General features: G+C 40.7%; 1 protein-coding gene across 1 annotated transcript in view; it reads right to left on the bottom strand.

The window, feature by feature from the left end:
• trappc9 (trafficking protein particle complex subunit 9) overlaps nucleotides 1-20832 on the bottom strand; it is a 170755-nt gene that overhangs the window by 55907 nt on the left and 94016 nt on the right. The window contains exons 19-20 of the mRNA XM_063900068.1: nucleotides 17789-17899; nucleotides 211-363 (exon numbers count right to left, since the gene is read on the bottom strand). Coding sequence (XP_063756138.1) covers nucleotides 211-363; nucleotides 17789-17899 — 264 coding nt within the window. The remainder of the gene's footprint in view (nucleotides 1-210; nucleotides 364-17788; nucleotides 17900-20832) is intronic.

Genomic DNA, 20832 nt, shown 5'->3' with positions numbered 1-20832 from the left:
TGTGATCCAGATGTCCTGTACCACTGATCTGACTGTCAACAAACAACTTACACAGGGCAGGATAACTCTGTTTGACCAGGATTGGACATTATTGTTTCAGTAGAGAATGTAAAGCTTTTCCATCTGTATACACCGACTGTATAGCAATGCTCAGCTCAGGCTGGATTCTCTGATATAACTCGACCATACGTTAGCCACTGAAAGGATATGATGCTCCAACAGATGCCCAGATTGCTGTTGATCTGGCAGCCCTGGGCATGCTTGCGCTCCTCCTCCAGCTGTTTGGGGTTGGTGAAGCGAGCCGTCTCCTGGTCCGGCTGTGGCAGACTCTCAAAGTCAAACTTATCCACCTGGATTGCCATCCTGCAACGAGAGAAGGGGAACACAAATCTCTTACAGATACAAGTTTCTGACATTTGAGGATTCGGAAAGTGACATAATAGTTACATAACTGTTATTATCATTCAACCTTAAACTTATTCCAGAGGGAGCGTTGAGGTGCGACACTCATTTACATGACTATGACTCATTCGCAGAAATGACAACATCGAGGTCACAGTGAAGAGGTCTTTATACTCATGAGGAGAGCCATTCAAATATTTAATTAGGGAAAATAAAATGCATGTATGGGTTTGGCTTGGGAACCGAAGGGTAGCCAGTTTAAGTCCCGATAGGAACACACATTTGAGTGTGGACTGGGAAATGGAGAACCAGTTTGCCTACTGGGCTTTGCAAGGGTGTCCTCGAGTAAAGCAGTGAAACCCCCAACTGCCGTCGGAACAACCAGCAGCCCCTTCACTCTGAATCCCCCCTCTGGGATAAATAACAGTGATCTTAATTTGGACAATAAAAAGGTGTAAAATGATATGAGCTACGTTGAAAAACCCTTGCTTACATGTGTGGCAAATTACAACAGATGCAGGCTGCTCTGTGTGGTTTGGTAAGTGTTAAATTATGTATCTAGTCTAAACAAACACCCTCAGGTCCAACCCCCCCCACCCCCATGCTGAGGATATGTTATTTATTAACGAGAGACGGGGTGTCCGTTGCCGAGGTTACGTCACGTCTCACATGGAGTATTGAAGTTTCGTTGTACCAATCGAGAGTACAACAGTGCTCATAAAATGACCCAATAGCCGGCCTCTTAATACCCATGCAGCATTCAAGCCCTAATTTAAAAAAAAAAGGACTGTATGAACTGTATCTATTTAAGACAGGCGCAAATATCTCAAAGAGAATGAGGAGGAGAAGGAAGGGAGATATGTGAGGAGGAGAAAGAAAAGGTCTCCAAAGTCCTCTCCATGAAGCAGTGTGTAAACTGCTCTAATTCAGAGAAACAACATACCATCAAACATTACTCCCCCTATAGGAAAACAGTGGCCTTCACCCAGCAGATTCCAAACACCATTAGCATTCGGTCCATATCAGCTCCTTTTCGCTCTGTTTTTGGCTAATTTTTTGAGGTAAATAAATGGAACTTAAGGCAGAAACACACAACACTAGAAAATTCCAGAAAACAGAGACACCTGGTGCAATCAAAATGTACTTTTTAATAATAAATTAAACCACAGCTGTTAACTATTGCCACCATTAAACTTTCTGCACCAATTAGTCGCTAAGGTTGTATATACTGTACGCTGACCCTACATGCTCATCATGTAGCTTACGGTGGCTTTAAATGGTGGTTGTTTTTGCTGAAAACTGCTTGCTGCTTCAGATTCAAACGAGGTCTATGACAGCGGTGAAAGCAAACCAAAGAGAGGATAATAGGACCTGAAAAAACGACACAAAGAACAGTCCTTAGAATAAGCTAGTAATTGTGTTAAATGTGAATCTGGTCTTGCCATTATCTCAAAGTTGTGTCTCACTCTAGTTTGTTTCTTTTATTCATTGAACTTTGTCGTCCCAATAAAAGCACACATCCCCAAACTTGTCTTGAGTCTTGTTTAAGGCTCTGCTAATCAAAATAAAAGGAGTTTCTTGTAGCAAAAATATCAATAAATGATAACCCAGCTCTGCAGTTCCCCTCAGCACTACGGAGCTTTTCTACCTCCTTTTAAAGTCAATGTTTACACTTGCGCTCTTACAAAACCCTTATTTCTAGCAGCAGCAGGACTTTTTAAACAGAAAAAAGGAGTTCTGATAAGCACACTGTATGCTACCTGCATAGCATTACAGATCAGACGTATAGACAAAGTTAAAAGAAAGTCAAACAACTAGCAGCTTCTGTAAAAGCACACATTTGTCTGGTAGAAACAGAGCCAAAGAAAAGGGATTTTTAGACATCCAAAGGTTGACCAAAACATGATTACATTCTGTTCATAATTCTCCATGTCTGTGGGTTTTTAGGGTTGGGGTTTATTCTGCTAAGTAATAGAACCATGCATATGAGACAGTCAATGCCATTTGAGAGGGTTTTATGAGCATTGGCTAACGGAGCATCTTCATAGTACGGTGTATTGTGTTATAAGTCAAAAGGTCCCAATTCAGTACATATTGAACCATCACATAATGAAGCATCGCCCAAACATGGCAGCAGAGAGAAGTAATGTCTCCGGCCTCTCACCGGTGTCATGGTGAGTGATAGGCTCTCCTTCCAAGAGTTTAACTGAGAGACAGACACCATCAGGGTCTTCAAAATGAGAGAAGAGAACAGAAAACACCGGGGTCCATTTTCCCGTTCAGCACACCTATCAAACCTGTGCTTAGAGAAATGTGACTTTGAAGTGACTGCAAATAACCCGGACATCCATCTCCACAGGAGGCCATCTTGAAATAAGAGGCTACTATAAAAGGTTTAGTCCAACTTATGGCTTCGTTTTCTGTTTCAAGGTTAATCACTGCTTTGATACTTGCCATGTTGACCAATGCAAATCAACTACTGGTAACCTCAAACTGGCAGCCCAGTTGTGTTTGACGGGCAAATGACAGTGAATCCATGTATTGACCCAGAGGTTCACCACTGGATTCTAGTTCAGAAGCTCCTTGAGGAGGCATTCTCTGAGCACTGCACGTCTTCCTCTCTGAGCATCGGGTCAACTTAGTGAACAGATTAGTGCATTGTTGTTTTTCCTCTCAATATCATGTACTTCATGACTGATGAATCAAATGCGGTATGAATAAACAGACATAGATAATAAACAGAGAGAACTGAATCGATCGAGGTGTTGGGAGAAAGTCTTATTGAAACATTTCTGTACCTTTGGTGATTTTTGCTTTATATTTGAATTAAAATAAGAGCATTTTTACTGAAAGATACATTGCTAAAGTTAATTTTCTGATGCTAAAAGGCCCGATTGTCAGCTTTCAAAACATGGAGCTTGCTGTTATCTGTTTAATTGTATATCAAAGACAAAAACAAACGTGGGTTTTAGACTCACACAAACAAACACATGTAAAGGCATCACCTATGACTTGAAGAAATTGGGAAAGCTCCTCCACTATTGAATGTTTTAATTTGGCCTTTTATGTCTGTACTTTTGCTGCTGTAAAACTACATTTTCCCGCTTAGAGACAAATACATTATTTCTGATTCTGGTCTCACATACTTTATGGAGAATAATTAATGAAATTACAGTACAACCAAATAAAAAAAAGATGTCATGATGAGTCCAGAGACACACAGACATCAAAGGGGGAAAAAGCAATGCAATTATAATTACACTGCCTTTACAACAAAGCGAGAAGAGAAATTAAATAACAATTATGACTTCAAAACAAAGACGGCTGGAAAGCTCCTGTTCTCTCTCGGTGACACGCTGGAAATAAAACCGGCCGCCTTTGAAGATTAGTGGCACTGGGTTTATGTCACTGACTGAAGTCTCATCTTCAAATGTGCCCTGCTTTTCATTTAGTCTGCTTCAAAAGCACACATTACACATTAAGGCTAAACACACCATGTTGCAACGGTGCAAATGGATCCTTAATGGGAAGGCAGGCCTGAGACTGGTTTTTCTTTGGACAGGTAATTACGGAGAGCAGACGGACATGTTCAAATTATCCCTTCAAATGAGGAGAGGAGTGTTTTCCAAATGAAAAAAGCTAACTTTTAGCATCACAGTTATACAACTAGTCCTATTTCTTTTGCATTTGATCCAATATAACCCTGACTTCATAGTGAACGTGCTTGTTAATTGATAACACCATTCATTGTGTTTTTACAGCTACTAACTTTTTTAAAATCTTCTATACAACAAATACAAATCAGTCAAGCATTTTCTAACTGAAAACAGTCATATCTTTGCAATGCTAATAAGGTGCTAATTGTGCTTAAACATAATGTTCTTCATGGACTTGAATGTGCTATTTACAGAGTCACACCAGCTTACTATACTAGGCAAAAGAAAATTGGTACTAGCGGTGTCGTTGGTTGTCAAAAGAAAATTCCCCAAATGTAGTTTTATGACTTTTGGGATAACACTTTCATAACTTTAAAGGTGCCATAGAAAGCATCTATCTGGTATTTCAGATTGTTCTCTGATGTCTACAAAGAAGGTATATAACTTTGGTTGATCCAAAAAATGTCCAGATGCCGTTTTACAGACCCATTATAACCCTATGATTTGGTCCTAGAATGAAACCAGCTGAGTTGCCTTATTTGGGGGCTCATTTAAATAATGATGACGAGCTCTGCTCTGATTGGCTGGTTTACAAGGAGCCATCCATGGCTGCCTCAGAGCCCACAGAAGTATGTGAAGTTCACTGTGAGAACCGTGGAGGCTATTGGCATCCAACCTTACATGTGTGAGTCTTTATCGGAGGAGGAAACCTTTGAATCTGAAGAACAGCCGGTTGGTCGGAGATTGGAGAGCAACGTTACGGAGTGGTGAGTGTTAGCGTTAGTGTTTCCAGCAGCTGGTGTATGCAAATGTTGGGGCTGGACTACCGTGTGTGACGTCACACACAGGGGTTGTTGTAATTCGCCCGTTTTACCGCTGTGATATGCATATTCATGATTTGCACGTGGAGGAGGAAACAATGATGTTTGAGGTTCACGGTATGTCAGTTTTTAACTGTGCCAAGGTAAATACAGTTTTCCATTCTATGGCACCTTTAAAACTAAAGTGATAAATGTTTGCCTATTCAAATTAAAGATGCTGATAGCCAATATTAAGCTTTGGTGATTTTAAAAACATATCTAGTTATGAAATTCTTGTCAAATATGAGTGTAGATATATGCACACAGACAAATGATTAGGATAAGAATTATTGCCAACTTAGTGTCCAAAGACAAGATATAATGTATCAAAGATCACAAATCTCAAGCACCTTTAAAGTGCTTTGTACGGAGGCAGAGAGCATTAAGAGGCCAAGCTCTCCCACCAGCCCCACTCTCCTTTTCCCATTGATTTGATTGTGGAGTCTTTGAAGGATTAGGCCATATCTGGAGACTAATCTAGCCTATTACAAGGCTTTTTATTAACAACCTGTGTGCTGAGCTGGGGCCCACCATCGAACATCTCGCCCTAATTCCCAGTCCATTTCAGCTACCTGCCTCCCACCAGCCGCCTGCTGATAACAGCCTGCTCTGTCTTTTATTTCCCTGGCCGAGGAGAAGGGGCGGCAGGGGTAGATAGAAGATTGGATGGATGGACTGATTTCAACCAACTGTTCGATCAGTTCAAAGGGATGAGCTGTGAATCGGTAAGCGTTCAAATAAACCCGACAGATGAAGACCAAACTTTCAGAAAGTTATTTGTGTCCATGCATACAGATTGTCCGTCTGCTGGGCTTTAGACTTGCCAAGTGGCATTTCTGTCAGGTGCAAAAAAAAATGTTGTATTTGTGTGTTTTCCCGCCGGCGTCCATTTGGTATTTTTGATGACTCACAATGGGCTTGACTATATGAGAGTAGCAGGAAAGCAGAGGTGTGTAACAGAGGAATGAGCTGGCTCTGAGCAAGTTAAATGCAAAAACAGAAGGTATTCATGGGCTCATTTTTCATGGATCTACCTAAATATTATGACATTATGTCCTGTAACAATCAAGTTTCTAATCTTCATTTTGCAGTGGAAGTCAGGTTACTCAATATTTTGCTTAAAGTTTAGTTGAAATTTGCAAGAGATTCTTCTTAATGGCCTTTTTTGGTTGCTGGACTGTGATTGGCCAATGGGCTTAATTGTGCAAAATGGTTTCACTAAGCAGTATCTGAAAGTGAATTCCAAAATATTGGTTGTTCAAAAGCTATTATTTTATGTGGAAATATCTGCTCTTAAAGTGTGCTGAAGTAGCATATCATATGAGGCATCAAATATTCCCTTTGGAGCTTGCAGTACATTTCAAAGCCAAAGAGTGGAAGTGATTTTAAAGCCTCCTGAGAACAATATTTAGGACTGTCCACGGCTCACAGTAGAAGCCTCCTGAGGAGCCCATTGAGGACTGTGTGTCTGTGTGTGTGTGTGTGTGTGTGTGTGTGTATTCAGCTGGAAAGACCATTGGGAAAACTCCAACACCAATGGTGACCGCAACTTCATCGCTCGCTCCGTAAGTCAGGGAGAGATCATTCTGTTTATAGGGCCATCAACACCTCTATGTCAAAAACAGTTTCCCAAACACAATTACCACAAAGAAATCTGCCATTTTACTGAAATATGAATCAATTTAAACTGGGAGTGTCAACAAAGCACTTATGTGAGCCAGTGACCCTTGTTTAAGAGCTTCTTACCATGTGCAATTACCCCAAAAAAAGTCTTCATCGTGCAAAATAAAAACAGTATACGATTTTTCAACTCTAAAAAATCAAGACTATCAACGAAACAGAACAAAAGCAAGACTACAAAACAAATGATTTGCGCAGAGAGCTTTAATCATGTCATTATTTATTTGGGTGTCTAGCCGAGCTTACTGAAATCTACAACAGTTGGTTATTTGTCGGCGATATAAGAGCAAACCGCACACGGATCATTAACTATCCTCCTGTCCACGGTGTGTGGCTTCTGACACTACATTGCTAATTACTGCCATCCTGCAATCAGCTGTGGCAGTGAAGCTTTTTTTTTTTTTTAATGGCAGTAATAACAGCGGGCAAAGGATGTGCTGGTCACGGAGAAATGACCCCTTCCTAATTAAATGCTGTGTTGCCTCAGACCAAAAGTACATGATAATCACATCAAAGCACACGGGGCGGCTTTCAAGCGACCAATGCAGAGCCATGAATCACGGCAACCTGGAGCTCTGTGAACGCAACCAGGGGGTTTTAATAACAGATGTAATGTGCGGATGCTAGCTTCTGTAATTTGTGTCATTTTTCTTGCCTCTATTGCTATTTTTGGCTGTTTAATTTTGCTGTAACAGGGTAAATATCTCCTCTGTGGGGCGAATTAAGCTCTTCTGATTGCAGCTTTACTACCGTGTTCGTACAAAGGTATTCAGCGTATCTTAGTGAGGGATATTTGAGGCGTCCTGTTGTTGCGTGTGCGTGGAAGTCGTATAGCGCGTGACTGTCGGCATGCTGTGAGCAACGTGCACGGCGAGTCATGTGCAAGCAACATTTCACCAGAGCCTTTTTGCATCTTTTTTAACAGCCCCTGATTGTGTTATGTCACGAGGGAGAGGCTGAGAGTGAAAAATGAACCGAGCATGTGTGTGTGTGTCGGTGTGTGTGAATGTTTTCATGGAGGGTTATTTTTACCTCACGTGCAAAAGCTTAAGGGCGGAGATCCATAGAGGCCCGTGCAGAGGCAGGCGAGAGCAACAGTCTATTTTTAGACTGCGGCTGACTCCGTGTAACCCTTTGTATGCAGCGGCTGCAGAGGCATCCATCCGTGTCTCGCTCAATATGATGAGCTGCGGTGAAAAAATTGTTTACTGTATGCGGATAGGTACTGAAGAATGCTTCTGTGAGGACAATCATACGATGCACTGGCTGTCATTAAAATTGAGGATTTGTAGTAAGGGCTGATATGCAGTGAGCTATTTTTGGCTCTGCTGCTTGAACCCTAGAAGCTCTTTTTGGGGCAATTTTCCATTAATAGACGGCACAGTAGTCAAAAGGCAAAAGCATCTGGGCATAGAAGAGGATGACGTGCTGCTGGATTTCAACAAGGGACATTGCAGTAAATGATAAGGCATTGCTTTATGTGTTACTTTAACTGAAGTGGATAATCCAATGACAGCGCAGGGCTCAGCAATAACAATAAACTCGATAAAGCTACAGGTGACTGAAGGAGGAAATGGCTGTGAGTCATATATATTTGCTCATCTATCATACGAATATATGGGTTTGGTGTAGACAGTTGCAGATATAAAAACAGGACCATGTTAAAGGATGGTGTGATTTCTAGCTGCACAGCACTGTGACATGCGAGTGGAAAAAAAGATCTTGACGATCTAGCAACTCAACTAACCCGTCTCCAGAGAGCCAGAAGGGCTAAAACGCCCCCCCGTAGGGAACACATCATTGCGAGAAATATGAGAGAGGGGGGAGAAAAGACGAAGAAGAAAGAAATCTCCTGCAGATGCCAAGAAAAAAACGACAGTGGTGTGGAGAAGAATCCCGTGGAGAGGTCGAGCAACAGCAGATGTACATCTCAGCAGTCAGTGCTCATCTTTGTCAGGAAGCATTTGCTCCTGCGGTCAACCCTCCACGGATATATGTGTGTGTTTTCATTAGACGTGATGCTATTCATGCAATGAGCATGCACACTACTCTAAAAAAAAAAAGAAGGCCTGTTTGACATGCAGGGTACGCTGACACCAGTCTGGTACTGGAGATGCGACTGCAGATGCATTATGTGCTCTGCTGCCATAAAAAGTAGCACAAGAAGGGGAAAGGTGGTCACCATGGAAACTAGCTTTGTTTGAAAAGCTCGCGCAATGAGGCGTGTCTGCCCTTGTGCGCACCGATCCGGCAGAGCCAAAAAGCATGGTGGATGGAGGAGAGACAGGGGCAGGAATGAGAAAGTGCTGCAGTGAGCGCTACCCCCCCCCCCCACCCCCCCCAGCGCTACTACAGGGGGCTTCACTGAGCGTGATCCGCAGTGATAACGGTGGACGGCAGTAGGAAACCAGTAAGAGCCATGGGGGTTGATGGAATGAGGAGATGTAACCCCCCCCCACCCCAAACACACACACCCCCCGCCTGAATGGATTGTTGAGAGACACAGCTATTGTGTTGATGCAGTTCAAGAAGGTCTGAAAGCAACCTGGAGAAAACTCTGGATGACTTTAGAGAGCATCAATAGCAATGAGTCTCACCTTTATTAGAGTGCAATGTTTATATAATGATGCTGAGACCCAAACACTAGCACCAACCCTAACAGAGAGATAACACTGAAGACCTTTTGACTTTTACGTTTAGGATTAAAAGGGACATTACAACCCCCCCAAAAACAAACATACAGTGGGGCAAAAAAGTATTTAGTCAGCCACCAATTGTGCAAGTTCTCCCATTTAAAAAGATGAGAGAGGCCTGTAATTTTTATCATAGGTACACCTCAACTATGAGAGACAGAATGAGAAAATAAATCCAGGAAATCACATTGTAGGATTTTTAAAGAATTTATTTCAAATGATTGTGGAAAATAAGTATTTGGTCAATAACAAAAGTTCATCTCAATACTTTGTTATATACCCTTTGTTGGCAATGACAGAGGTCAAACGTTTTCTGTAAGTCTTCACAAGGTTTTCACACACTGTTGCTGGTATTTTGGCCCATTCCTCCATGCAGATCTCCTCTAAAGCAGGGATGTTTTGGGGCTGTCGCTGGGCAACACGGACTTTCAACTCCCTCCAAAGATTTTCTATGGGGTTGAGATCTGGAGACTGGCTAGGCCACTCCAGGACCTTGAAATGCTTCTTACGAAGCCACTCCTTCGTTGCCCTGGCGGTGTGTTTGGGATCATTGTCATGCTGAAAGACCCAGCCACGCTTCATCTTCAGTACCCTTGCTGATGGAAGGAGGTTTTCACTCAAAATCTCACGATACATGGCCCCATTCATTCTTTCCTTTCCACGGATCAGTCGTCCTGGTCCCTTTGCAGAAAAACAGCCCCAAAGCATGATGTTTCCACCCCCATGCTTCACAGTAGGTATGGTGTTCTTTGGATGCAACTCTGCATTCTTTCTCCTCCAAACACGACGAGTTGAGTTTTTACCAAAAAGTCCTATTTTGGTTTCATCTGACCATATGACATTCTCCCAATCCTCTTCTGGATCATCCAAATGCCCTCTAGCAAACTTCAGACGGGCCTGGACATGTACTGGCTTAAGCAGGGGGACACGTCTGGAACTGCAGGATTGAAGTCCCTGGCGGCGTAGTGTGTTACTGATGGTAGCCTCTGTTACTTTGGTCCCAGCTCTCTGCAGGTCATTCACACGGTCCCCCCGTGTGGTTCTGGGATTTTTGCTCACCGTTCTTGTGATCATTTTGACCCCACGGGGTGAGAGCTTGCGTGGAGCCCCAGATCGAGGGGGATTAGCAGTGGTCTTGTATGTCTTCCATTTTCTAATAATTGCTCCCACAGTTGATTTCTTCACACCAAGCTGCTTACCTATTGCACATTCAGTTTTCCCAGCCTGGTGCAGGTCTACAATTTAGTCTCTGGTCTCCTTTGACAGCTCTTTGGTCTTGGCCATAGTGGAGTTTGGAGTATGACTGTTTGAGGTTGTGGACAGGTGTCTTTTATACTGATAACGAGTTCAAAAAGGTGCCATTAATACAGGTAACGAGTGGAGGACAGAGGAGCCTCTTAAAGAAGAAGTTACAGGTCTGTGAGAGCCAGAAATCTTGCTTGTTTGTAGGTGACCAAATACTTATTTTACTGAGGAATTTACCAATTAATTCATTAAAAATCCTACAATGTGATTTCCTGAATTTTCTTTTCTCATTTTGTCTCTCATAGTTGAAGTGTACCTATGATGAAAATTACAGGCCTCTCTCATCTTTTTAAATGGGAGAACTTGCACAATTGGTGGCTGACTAAATACTTTTTTGCCCCACTGTATCCAGGGAATTAGCCATGCAGATTTAGGCTCCACAACTTCAAAAAATAGAGGTAGTTTTATAAATGGTATGTTCACATCCAAATGTTTACTCAAAACGATATCACAGACCTAACTGTGAAATACCTCAGTGATGGGTACATTCAAATTAAACTGAACACTAGGTTACAGTTCATTTTTACAATGTTATCAGCACTTCAATGACCTTTCCCTTGGGTGAATTAACAATCTAATTATCTGCATTTCCACTAAAGGTCAAACGTTGTCATTTGAAGAAAAAACACCTTTAATTTTTTAATTGAGGAATTTTAATTGTATCTAATTTTCTGATAATTATTTATATGCTTTTTAAAAATGTAATTATTTATAAAAAGCTATTTGTTTAAGTTAATAGAATACTTTATGGTATAACTCTGGGCTTTTGTGCTAGCAAGCCAAAAAATAAATAACGTATATAATAAAATAAAATCAGGTTTCAAACTAAAATCCTGACCTTGACATCAGTTTGACATAAAATACTATGAAAGCTAAGACGTGTCATATCAGGAAGGCACCAAACATGTTTTCCTACTGGTTATATTCACAGCTAACAGCTAAAGACAAGTGCTTCAGGGCCTATGCTCTTTAATTACGATAATGAGATACTGTTCACTTGCATCAAACCTATTCCGTACAAAGAATCACACACTTGAGGACTTCGCTGACTCACTAGCAAACTCACAAAGCTTCTTCTATGGAGATTACTTTCATCTCGGACAACATTTTTCTTATTCCTCTATTGATATTAATAACCAATACTTTAATTTGCTCTGTGTCATACCATAACAAGCTCATTAAAGGGATGATTCAGTTGCAGAAAGGTCAGGGCTGTTTGATGGAACATTGATGCTCCTTTTCTCTTTCCCCTCAAATGAAAGAATAGAAAGTACCAACAGAGAGCGGTGCTGAAGATTCACATGGTGTTTATGCAGAGCACTTACCATTAGAGCCTGATCATTTTTTTTCAGCTCAAGGTGGTAAAAAAACAGACAGCCAGGAATAATTCCCGGTTGAATTAGTTATTTCTTGCAGACTGTGCATGGTGAAGCATACTGATGATTGGCATCAATTTTACATTAATCTGAGAGTTTGAAATTAGAACTTTTTCTTAGTTGGGAGGTTTAAGGGAAATGATACTGATGAATCCACTGTTACTCATTGTTAAGAAGCACTACTTGTGTATCATTAAAGGGGTCACCTCTAAAAAAGTGAAGCAGAAGTGCCATAAACCTGCATTATATTTCAAAAAGAAGAAAAAACTGCAGGGATTTTATAGAAGTCTATGAAAAAATTCCCCTTCTTATCACTTGATTTAATACCACAATTAACATTTCCCTGACACAATTGTGGTTAAATTAGCTTGTTACATGTCCTTTTCAATACAGCATGATGATCATGTTGTACATTTTGGTCCCATTTGGAGGGAAAATAGACGATTCAACTGCTTATGTTTAACCGTGTGATTGACAAGTTGCTACCAAGACAATATTCAACATTCAGTGTTCAGATAATGAGTCAGCTGATTTTGTCTTCGGTTATGAACTTAGGTGACATTACTATGTAACATAACATGCTGATTGATGTCCTTTAGCTGAGCAGCTAATTAGCTATCTAAGCATGCTAAGTAAGCAGTGCACTTTTGCCCATCGAATGTCTTTCTGGTCACTCGTATAACAGGCTCAGACAGAGGACCGACTTTGGCTTCAGGTTTGTTAGTGAGATAGGAAGGAGTCTTTAAACATTTGGTTAATTTTAGCCCAATTACACAACTTATACTTGGTTTCTGCACAATAAAAATACCTCCCTCTCTGCTGTGCCATTTTGGAATTCTTAGCCAAACAACAGCTGTTAATATAACCATAAATTGATGAAAGAATTGCCAACATCTTGCTCACAGAAAACCTTGAGCCTGTAAAATTCGAATATGTTACCTCGCCCCCAAAAGTGCTATGCTAGGAAAATCTGCAAGACCTATGAAATGTACACCACCTCTACATGTCCTCCTCTCTCTGTTCTTTGTTCAAAGTCAATATTGGAAAAAAAAAAATCCACTTTGAATATGAAAGTGTGCAGTCACGTCCGTCTTTGGGACCCATGTCGGGTTCCCAAACATCAAAGTGACCATTTACATTCTGAGGTGCTTCACTTGCTTTTTCATTCGCCATTAAAGAACGCCATCAAGGAGATAAAGACCTTGTAAAAAGACATGTCCGTGAATGATATGAGAAGATGAAAGCAGCTCCGTGGCTCACCCTGTTCACCCCTCTCTACGTGCCGCCTTCACAGGGAGAGAATAAAACACTCGACAACCCTACTGCTCAAACACAACCAGGGAGCTCTCTGGTTTCCTGACAAAGCGTTCGACAAATGGAAGCTATCACCTGGTGAACAGTATATGGAGGCCGATCAATTATTGATAAGACATTTATATACAAGTGTTTTGATACGCCAAATAAATTATAGACGATAATATGATGCAAACTTTCTGACTAAACAAGCGCATCCTCCACAAACTCCAGCACGAGAGGTGTTAGCATGGACATTTTAGATCAATGTGTGATATGAAAGTGCAGTAAAAGAGGAAGAAGAGTAAGGAAGAAGAGGAAAGCGAAGAAGAAGAGGAACAAGAACAAGAAGAACAGGAAGAAAGTGAAGAATAATAGGGAGGAGGAGAGGAGGAGGAGGAGGAGGAGGAGGAGGAGGAGGAGAGAAGGAGAAGAAGAAGGTGTATATCTTGATAAGATCAGCTATGGGAGGGGCAGATGAAACCCACATCCTGCTTTCCTGAACCACTTGATGGAAACATCTTCTTGCTGCATTGCATCTAGAAATGATTTTACTCCTGCTGTATGTGTCCTCCTGTTTCTACTTGTGTTTGAGTAACCACGACGAAGCTCAATTTAAACATTTAAAAAAAAACTTTGTTGTAGGAGGAAGGAGCCGATGATTGACAGGGTCATTTTTGCGAGTGTCGGATTGAAGCCTGAGCTTCACCAGGGCCTGGGTGGAAGACTCCAGAAAGCATCTTGCGCCTGACACCTCATTCATCACAGAACAGGGAAGAAATATGAAATGACAGGGCCGTCTGATGTCGAGAGAGGATGAGCGGAAGAGACAAGCTCAATATGGTTCTGCAGACGGAGATCTACCAGTCCGCGTCCCCTGATCCTCTTTGTATGCACAGCCCTCTTCTCTGAATCATCTGAGTGTGCACTGGGTCGAAGGAAATGATCAGCCTGTTGCAAAAGCTGGGGATGAATGAGTATCCTCTGCATCCTCTGTAATTAATATGCGATGCATATGCAGATCTTCTGATAGTAATTCTATAAGTGTGTCACGGGTCAAAGAAAATATGTATACGGGATGTAAGCAGCGATTGGTTGTTTGGGAGTCAAAGCCCACGGCTGTGTATCCAGGGAATGTCAGTCAAAGGGGGGGAAAGACATGTAAGTCTATATATACATCTGCAGTCATTACCAGACTTGACATTTTACGCCTTCCAGGCACTTTGTGTCATACTGTATCAGGTTCTGGACAGGCAGGTTTCTTTTTTCCCTTTTTTTAATTCAATTATACGACCGGTGCTTTATGCATATTGACCTCTTGTTAAATCCTGATGTATAACATGGACTTTAAGTTGATAGCAATTAGATTTGGGGGTAACACTTTACTTGAATGGGTGTTCATAAGACTGACATAGCATTGTCATAACCATGACATGACACCTGTCATAAACATCAATGAATACTGATGACAGTTGTCGTTAAGTGTCATTCGGTAAGTTATGTCACTTTTGATGCAAAGGTGACATTGTTTGAGATGTCGTTGTTATGACAACTTGACGTAAACCAAGACAACAAAACCTGTCATAACCATGTGATAGCAGACCTAACTGTCAAACTTACCAACATTTTTTAGCTTGATATCTTAGCGCGACATTAAACCATCATATATGGATGGTTTTGACACTCGCTGTCACAAAACCATTACAAGTATGTCACCTTTGCATCAAAAGTGACATCACTTACAGAATGACACTTAACAACAACTGTCATAAAGATTCATTAATGTTTAAGACAGGTGTCATGTCATGGTTATGACAATGTTAAGTCAGTCTTATGAACACCCATTCAAGTAAAGTGTTACCGATGTGGGTTTAGTCAGTCACTGCCATTTCAAAGATTATATTACAGAATAAAAAGCGCTATAGAAAGTATGTTGACGACTAACAGCTCAATCTAAGAACTGTTTTATTACTTTTAATTGAACCCTTTGCTCTGATAAAGTTAGTTGTAGTTAATTGTCCATGGATGGTTATGGAAAAAGCAATCAGATTACTCAACACAGGTAAAAGAACCAGCATAAAAGCAAAAATGGGTTCAGGTTTGTTAGGATAGGAAGGAGTCTTTAAACATTTGGTTAATTTTGGCCCAATTCCCCAATTTATACTTGGGTTTTGGATCATTTAAAATCCTCCCTTTCTGCTGTGCCATTTTTGAATACTTAGCCAAACAATAAGTGTTCATTTAACTATACATTGATTAAAGAAATGCCTTTGAATCGCCAACATCTTGTTCACAGAAAACCTTTAAATCTGAGCCTGTAAAAAACAATGTAAATGAAACATATTTTCTCCAAAGGAACCACGTCTACTGTGCCTGATATATTAATTACATTGTCAGATCTTTTAGACATAAGCATCTATAAGAAGAGTTTTACAGATGCAGCTGGGGAAATAAGGATGATGAGATGTTTAAAAAAGTTACGCAACTCAAATCTGTTCTCATCTTGCAGACAATTTCCTAATCTTCTCTTTGGGGAAATTATGGACATTTTTTTATTTCTTGAGGCTTCAAAAACACATATTGAAGTGTTCACATTCAGAGGGGAAAAAGTCTGATAGCTCAACATTTTTGAAAAGTGACAAGGAGCTCAAAACAAACCCTGTTCTGAAGAGATAAAAGCCAAAAAAAGAAGCTAGTAACTTTTACCTGTCAACCTGTCTTAAAACACAAGAGTGTCCTCTATCACTTCATATATCACGTGTTCATATTTATGTCATTTTTTGACGGTACTACAGTTTCAAAATTGTACGTAGTGTACGGAAAGCGATCCACAGGCAGCGCAGTGGGTGGTAAATGGATAACCAGCATGGTACCTTGAGATCAAACTCTCTTACAAGGCTCCGTAAAATATTACAATTTCTGCACAATTGTGTTTTTTCATAACCTGCAACTATTAAGCAGTCATTCCTCTGAGGGGACGACGCCACGGACTGCATACTATATGACCCGTCCAATGACCAGGTGTCCAATTTAGAAGAACACTGCATGATCGTACAGGCATTGTGGTTGGGCATGCTATACTGTAGGGGCCCTATTATGCTTTTGGGGGTTTTCCTTTTCCTGTAGTGTGTCCAGCTAACTAATCAGAGCACTGAACTGAACTCTGGTTTCAGACAGAGGGTGAAAAGAGGTGCTGCAGCACAGGCAGTATGAGAAAAATGAAGAGCTTTTTGAACATTTAAGCAGTGAAACACGAAATACAAACATGTACCTGAAAAGGAGAATAATATGTACTCGTTAACACTGATCAATGTCTGGCCCTCACTGTTCTCTGTAAAAACTGTTCAAAATGATGTAATGTAATAAAGCTGCCCAGTGTTTAATGTGGAGTGAGTTGGAGTCTGTTTAAAAAATGGCCCTCTACTAATAAATCACTAGTAGGCAGCCCGTCAACGTGGTAACTAAGCAGGTAATTTGGCCCTGTGTGCTCTGACTCAATTGGAGTCTAATTAACACACCGGTCATCATTTTGTTTAAAGGAAAATCAACTCGTGACATCTCCTGGTGTCCTTTATGAAGAAGAAATGAACAGGAGTAACATTTGAACTAGCCTTAAAGGGACTGATTTTTGGTGTTTGATTTCAGAAAAAAAGTTTGGTGTTTTGCCATTTTTCAAGCGTCCCTTGCAGGGAGACATTGAAGTGAGTGAGAAAATATAGTCAGCTTTACTTAATTCCTTTGTGATGCTTCGGGTACGTTTAATTGTCTATGACTCAACAGCTATCCCTTAACATAAAGGGGCAAAATAAACAACGTCTCAATTTAGGAGAGAGTTCTGAAGTGATCCTCGTTGCGGTTAAGAAAACCCCGGAAAGCTTAATCTTGAATTCTGCACAGGAAAGATTATTTGGAGTGAGCTGAGTGACGAGCGGTTTGGCTCCGTCTGAAAAAGATCCCTTTCCACCCCCTAATTCCCATCATATAATAACATCCCACCCCTGCAGAGAATGGCCTATGAGTCACCGGCAGCGCGCCGCCGCTCGTGGTGAAGGTGCACCGGATAGACAGCGCTGACAGGAATCATGATGGGACTCTTTTTCGAGAAGTGACAGCCTCGGCAACGGTGTTAAAGCAAGAACAATAAACGTGTGTATGACTTTGAAGTGAAAAACAAGAGGGACACATTAGGGGAGACACTGATTTGGGACGTAACAAACAAACAGTTTATTTATTGTTCTAAATAAATAATCCTGGGTTTTATTTTCCTGGTGAAGTGGGTGAGTATTTAAGAAGACGTCAGCCTCACAAAGAATACAACTGTAAGACTGATTAGTTTGTTTTGGGTGAGTCAGAAGCTCTTGAGGGAAACTGAGGAACCCCTGACCCTTAAAAATGAAAAGAAAACTTTGAAAAACGACGTAAAAGGTAAAAAATAACTTGCAAAACCAACCGCCTGATTTTGCTCTGAGTCACCATCATATATGAACCACTCTGAGTGCAGAAAGAGAAACCCTTCCACTCACCTCTGGCACTCGCTGGCGTGGAGAACCAGGTCCTGGTTGTTCTTGGCGCTGACGGTGAGCTCGTGCTCCGTCGGGTTGAAGATGTCGAGCAGGAGGTGACACTGACGGGTGCTGAGGAGAGATACAGAAACACAAGAGCTGAGTGCACAAACCAAAAGCTGTCCGATTAATATACGTTGTGCAGAATGGGGATTCAAGTAAGACGAGGGAAGATCCAACAATTGGTAATTTTATAACCATATTAAGGTGATTTGTAACTCTAAAAACTAAGATGTTATAAAGAAATGTGTTTGTGGTGGAAGGCAGAACCTCCCACTGAGCCCCAATAATCAGCAAGTGATTTTAAATCTGCGCCCTCTTACTGTTGAAGAGCCCCCTCAAACCAAAATGCAGATTTTCCCCGTCAAATGTTGAAGTGATGCCAGAAAACAATATCTCTGTTGGTCAGAAAGGGTGTAATGAGTCCAGAATTATGGAGATGGTGTCAGATGTCTGGTCAGACGGCAGAGACAGCTTACGGAGATAAATAGGGGATGGATGTCCGGTGAGTCTGCCGGGGACGAGGGCAGCAGCAGGCTGACACTGAGACTGAGATTTCTGATCCTTTCTTTTACTCTGCTTTTTTTCTGGAGAGGAAGTAAAGAAACCGAGCTCTGGATTTATTTGCTGTTTGAGGTGCAATATATGACTCAGCAGATTGAAGACATGAAGACACCTTTATTTAGATAGAGCGTCAGGCGGCTGAGACAGCTTTGTTTTTACGGAGCTCCGACGTCGAGTTGTTGTTTACGTCCGCGGCGCTATCTTCTATACGGGCGTCTTGTTGCGTAATATCTTATATATAAGATCAGTGCCACATTTTCGCCCTCAGACTATATTTTTCTAGAAAAAACCCTGAGAGTAATTCACATTGAGACATGATTTGGACTGTGATATTTAAGATAAGATAATACTGTTAAACAGAACAAACGCTTTGATACTGTCTGCATCGTTATAGAACATTAAATGGGAGCCACTCGTGGACACAAACGTAAATATTGCCCTGTTTCTTTTTTGCATTTATAATGTCAATTGTACTGTTTCCCTCTCCGTGCACACACACTTTGAGCAATCACAATTGGAGGATGTGAAATTAGCAACAATCGCCAATCTCTTTTATTCCTGAAAACCAAATTGGAAAATACTTTCTCTTTTCTCAGGCTCGAACTGACGCACAGCAGCATTTCATAAAAGAGACACACACATGCATGGGGTGAGTTGTTGCCCATATAACCTGTGCATAATGACGTGTTTATGTGTATCTGAGTTTATACTTTATGCATGAGGTTGTGATTATTTTCTAAAAATACACGGCTCTATACGCGCACGGATGCGTGAGATCAAGAGAAGACACAATGTGAGGTACTCATCAGTCCTTGTCATAACATCAAAAGGTGGCGAAGCTTTCATCAGGCCCCCAGGCCCGGCTGCAGCAGGCCATCTCCACATCAGCCCGGCCTGCTTTTCTCATGCAGATCATAAGAGGACCAATTTGTGATGTAGATCAAGACCGGAGAGACGATGCTGGGCTTTCAAAGAGTTAATTTTAACCCCTAAGTAGGCGGTTTTCCTCCTTGTTATTGACGGATAAAAGGAGCTGATATCTCAAAACAGAAACGGAGGACAGGCTGTTCCATGTGTCCAGGGTGCTCAGTTATTAATGAGGTCTAAATATAAAGAGACCCTACTCTACATTGAACTACTCATCGATGTGCATATACTGTCCATATTCTGAGCTTAAGTATTTTTAAGTGCGCCCTCTCGAGTAGGCTCAAGACTTTCCTTTATGATAAAGCTTATATTTATTGCTGGCTCAGTCTTGCCATAAACTTTCGACTGGATCCTTTATTTCCTTTTTCATAATAAAATATAGATTTTTCATGCTGTTTCTGTCATGTTGTGGAGCTGGAGACACTCTAATATGGTGGCCATAGGAACATATGTTATACTCCACATATTATTTAATAAAATGTTGTATTTTTTCAATTTGCTTTTTTTATTTTGTAAACATTCCTTTTTTGTAATTGTTTGTGATCGTTTTTAATAAAGGAATAATGTGTATTAAGATGCTGATATACTAAACACACTTTAATAGAAATGTTTGATATTATTTTTCATTACTTTTCCTAATTTTAATTTCTTGTAGACATTTTCCAACATTTTCTTTATTTGAATCTTCATTTTGAAATCTTTTATTTTGAAATCTTTTATTTTGAAATCTCAATTATAGTTCCAGATTAATAGAAGCCTTTATTAAACATATGATAAACTCAACATATAAATGTGTCATATCCCTATTGCTCTTCCTTTTTGTATATATTGATTTCTTTAAACATTTTTTTTTAAAACAAATTATTTATTATTATTTTTTAATAGTTTTTGTAAAATAATTATATATTTTTTAACAACTTAATAACTCTTAATGTGCAAATACGTGTAAACCTACTTTGCAATCAACCTGATTCTGATGTTCTTTTTCTAAATTAAAAGTGACCCCCCCAGCCCTCTCCTCCTCCAGGTCACACTAGACTCCTCTTCTTTTAAATCTCAGGCTTAACTTGAGCTTGCCCAATCCCTAATATACTGCTGTGCCAATTAAAAAGGAACATATTTTTTAAGACCAGCCCGTGTTTCTGTGATTGTCTCGTTGTCTTAGACGGCGGACGTGATTAATGTGCTGAGTGGAGGCGAGGTACTGATTTATAGGCCCGGGGGCCGTTTAGCTGAGGTGATCAATCAGAGCACCCAGTTAACAAACACAGGCTCATTGCTCTTAAAACAAGTACCCGATATTAAGTGAAGGAAAAGAGACGGGGTTGTAGATGAAGACAATGTGTAGAGGCACCTGTTTATAAGAGTTAAAGGGTGACAGGATGAGCTGAAATGATGCTGAACAGTGGTGGAACATGTTAAACCATTGCTATTACCGATTAAAGAATATGTGAAGACAAACGCTGAAGAGTATGCTTTAAAACTGGAGGGAACTGAGCGACTACGCACGGCAA

The sequence above is a fragment of the Eleginops maclovinus genome, chromosome 13 (genome assembly GCF_036324505.1).
Source record: "Eleginops maclovinus isolate JMC-PN-2008 ecotype Puerto Natales chromosome 13, JC_Emac_rtc_rv5, whole genome shotgun sequence".
Classification (NCBI taxonomy): domain Eukaryota; kingdom Metazoa; phylum Chordata; class Actinopteri; order Perciformes; family Eleginopidae; genus Eleginops; species Eleginops maclovinus.
Note: the sequence above shows the minus strand (reverse complement) of the source record. Positions and strands in the feature narration are given on the sequence as shown.